This window comes from Helianthus annuus, chromosome 10, assembly GCF_002127325.2.
Source record: "Helianthus annuus cultivar XRQ/B chromosome 10, HanXRQr2.0-SUNRISE, whole genome shotgun sequence".
NCBI classification, from domain to species: Eukaryota; Viridiplantae; Streptophyta; class Magnoliopsida; order Asterales; family Asteraceae; genus Helianthus; species Helianthus annuus.
The window spans coordinates 164,887,291-164,890,886 of NC_035442.2; the positions used below are offsets into that span (position 1 = coordinate 164,887,291).

The 3,596-nt window shown below is 40.3% G+C and overlaps 1 protein-coding gene across 1 annotated transcript; it reads right to left on the reverse strand.

Annotated features, from left to right (window-relative positions):
• Positions 1-690: 690 nt before the first annotated feature.
• On the reverse strand, positions 691-3,368 carry LOC118482748. The gene is made up of 3 exons (XM_035978397.1): positions 2,246-3,368; positions 1,542-1,996; positions 691-747 (listed from the first exon to the last, which is right to left on the reverse strand). The coding sequence occupies exons 1-3, from the start codon at positions 3,366-3,368 to the stop codon at positions 691-693; spliced, it is 1,635 nt and encodes a 544-aa protein (XP_035834290.1).
• Between the last annotated feature and the right edge of the window lie 228 nt (positions 3,369-3,596).

A 3,596-nucleotide genomic window follows, 5' to 3' on the forward strand; every position in this document is an offset into this window, starting at 1 on the left:
AGACTCAAGATGCAAAAATTCCAGAGAGTTAAACTAAAATAAAAATGGTTAAAAATACACTCTAATACAGATCTCAAACATGCATGCACGGATCCGAATCGATAGTCTACGAAAAAGTCGTTTTATAAGACTTTCGGTTCCGATCCGAGTTTATACTAAAGATTGTCGAGTTGATTATGATAAAACACATTCTTATATTTATTATAAGTTATTTTTGATGATCAAACTGATTGCATGTCATCTACATTACCATTTATGCTATATTTCGCAAAAACGATTTCTGTTGACTTTTTAAGAACATCTTTGACTCGACAAATAGCATGCTTAGAGTGGGAATCAGAGAATACCCTTTTGAGGGTTTGTTCCCCACATAAATACCAACTTATAAGTGGTTTCAATTTGAGAAATGACAGAGCCAATTTCGTTTAATCGAAAAGTCAAACTTTATGAACAACAGTTTGACTCTTAACTAATAATCTATGCTAGAACGGATTAGAGAGTGATATGAAGGCTTACAAAGGTCCTAATGAAGCTTAGATAACACTAGGAGGCTGCCTTGACGATCAGATTGCTCCTGGAAAAGCCTTGAGAGTTCTTGCAAGTTGTGGGTGTTCTTGTTACTATCACAAGTGCCTCAAAAAAATGGAGAAATGAGCTGATTTATAAAGGAAATCAGATGTTGTAAGGGGTCTACAGGTGCCTATACTTGCATGTCCATCCATTGGTGCATTTAGGAGGTGATCCCAGCTGTTTCCCACAAAAAAAATGGACTAAACAGCCCCTGATTCGCAAAAAGTTGCACCTGGGCTGCCAAACTTGGATTAAAAAAGGCAGCTTTGGTCCCTGTCTTTGCACGCGAGGTTTCGGCTATTTATTTTGACTCGTAAACCCTCAAATCTGGTTTTTAAGTACCTTGGGACATTTACCAACATGGTAATGTCCTCGGATAACTTTGCGCTCACCCGAAAAGCCATGAAATTCGACGTTGACGCTTTTAACCCCTCAAGTACGGTTTTGGCCATAACTTTCTCATACGATAACGAAACTTCATGAAATTTTTACCACATATTCTAGTGAGTATATTTTAGCATCACAAAGCTTCGGGTCTGCCAAAAGTTCACTTAGAGGTATAAATTCAACATGTTGACACTTTTAGCCCCTATAGTTTGTAATTCCTCACTTTTGTGCAATTTCCGCTTCGTATGATCCATGATCCATCCGTTTAAGGTTATAAACATTATGTAGGGTTATTATAGAGTCTTATTATCCATTGTTAACACTTTGGACCCTTACGTTCCATCGTTTCCACCGTTTGTCAACTTTAGTCCCTCTAAAGTTTGTTTTTGCATATGCAAAGTCTATGACACGTGTCAATACATCATTGGACGTAAATTTTCGAGGTGTTACATAGCGCCTTGTAATTGATTGAATAAGTCGTCAATTCTCGGAAGTGGGTATCGATTCTTTACCGTGAGTTTGTTTAACTCCCGGTAATCAATACACATCCGCATGCTCCCGTCCTTCTTCTTTACAAATAGCACGGGAGCTCCCCAAGGAGACACGCTAGGCCGGATGAATCCCTTCTCTAGTAAATCTTGCAACTGAGACATTAACTCTTGCAGTTCTGAAGGTGCCAATCTATACGGTGCCTTAGCAACCGGTTTAGCACCCGGGGTCAGTTCAATCCCGAACTCTATTTCACGCTCTGGTGGCATTCTTGGAAGATCTTCGGGAAAGACATCTTTAAATTCACGCACCACAGGTACGTCTTCAATTCTTGGCGTTTCTTTTTCGACGTCACGTATATAAGTTAGATATGCCTTACACCCGTGTAGTATAAACTTGCGGGCTTCTATCATCGAGCATATCATGGGATTACAAGCCTTCTCCCCATAGATGGTGACACGCCTTCCGCTCGGAGACGTTAGGTGTATCTCCTTACGTAAGCATATCACCTTAGCATGGTAGCGGGATAGCCAATCCATTCCAACGACCACTTGAAATTCACCCATGGACATGGGTATTAAATCAATGGAGTATTCCTCGCCATCGATATTCAATTTGCATTCCCGACATACATCACAAACAAGAAAACTTTTGTTATTACCTACTTCTACTTCCATTGGCATAGGTAATTTTGTTAATGTAAACATGGGGTTTTGAATAAATCTATGTGAAACAAAAGACTTATTCGCACCTGTATCAAATAAAACACGTGCAAGGATCGAATTTATAGTAAATATACCTGTAACCACGTCAGGTTCCATTTTTGCTTCAGCAGCAGTGATTTGGAACGACCTTGCCTTAGCTTTTGGGGTCTCATCCCTAGAGTCGGCACTCTCTTTCTTTCCCACCAATTCCGGACATTCTGACTTTTTATGACCCGGTTGGTAACATTTATAGCACACCGTTACTTTGTCTGGGAAATTTGAAACCCCATGTCCTATCTTGCCACATGCCACGCAAGGTTTGTTCTTGAAATAGCATTCACCTTTATGAGTGCGTCCACATGTTTTGCAACTCGGAGATCCTCCTTTTGCACTTCCTTTCTTCGAAGATTCAGCCACCTTCGGCTTCTTTGTGGGACTCGGGTTTTCATCCAAGGCCCTCCTTTCACCTCTTTCAACTTGCCTTTTTAGTTCAATCTCGCGTTCCCGCGCCGCATTGATTATATCGGTGAGGCTTTCATAATGTGAGGGAGTCATGAACTCCCTATATTCAGCCCTAAGCATGGTGTGATAATAATAAATTTTCTGTTCTTCAGTTTTAACCAAGTCATCACAAAACTTGAGCTTATCCATGAACATCCCCGTAATCTTATCAACGGTTTCACCCTTTTGCCTCAATTGCATGAATTCTTCCTTTATCTTATTTATCACTGCCTTGGGGCTATGATGTTTGAGGAATGGTACTTTGAAAGCTTCCCAAGTCATCGCCCTTATTGTTTCAGCACCCCTTTCGTTTCTGAGGTTGTCCCACCAATCCTTGGCTTGGCCTCTAAGTTGGCCAGTTCCATATGCCACAAAGTCACTTTCATCACAATGCGTTCGTTCAAAAACACCCTCAATATCGCTTATCCACCTTTGACAAGCAATTGGATCTACCTCTCCATTGAAAATCGGGGGCTTGCACGCCATAAACTTGTTGTAGGAACAACCTTTCTTTTCCTTAGTCTTGCCTCTATCACTGGTAACATCTTCTCTTAGTTCACCAATTCTTTCCTCCATAGTCGAAAGTAAGGTGTTTTGCATTCTTTCCACAAATCTTGGTAGACTAACTTCGATGGCCCTACCAACTTCCTCGGCAATCTTCTCTTTCAACTCGTCGGTAGTGAGGGATAGAACATTGTTACTAGCACCTCCCGACATCTTCTTACTGAAATGTTAAAATGATCCGTTAAATAATCTTGTTCAATCGCTCTCATGCTCTTACATGAGACTTCGTACTTATTTTCCGGCCAAGTATATAACTTTGCCTTATCATCTATACTAAGTGTACTTCCCGGGTTCGAGTATATCACTATACTCCTCCCATACACAATAATCGTTACCCTTTTTAATCTTTTTAAATTTAATTTGCTTTAAGTAAATTCTTAC

What these genes read in the sequence shown, in the direction of transcription:
- LOC118482748 (XM_035978397.1), bottom strand. Translation starts at nt 3,368, where the DNA reads ATGTCGGGAGGTGCTAGTAACAATGTTCTATCCCTCACTACCGACGAG. An exon ending in GGAACCTGACGTGGTTACAG is followed by an intron (nt 1,997 to 2,245) that starts GTATATTTACTA and finishes GTGAATTTCAAG; the next exon opens with TGGTCGTTGGAATGGATTGG. An exon ending in TGTCTCCTTGGGGAGCTCCC is followed by an intron (nt 748 to 1,541) that starts GTGCTATTTGTA and finishes TGTGGGAAACAG; the next exon opens with CTGGGATCACCTCCTAAATG.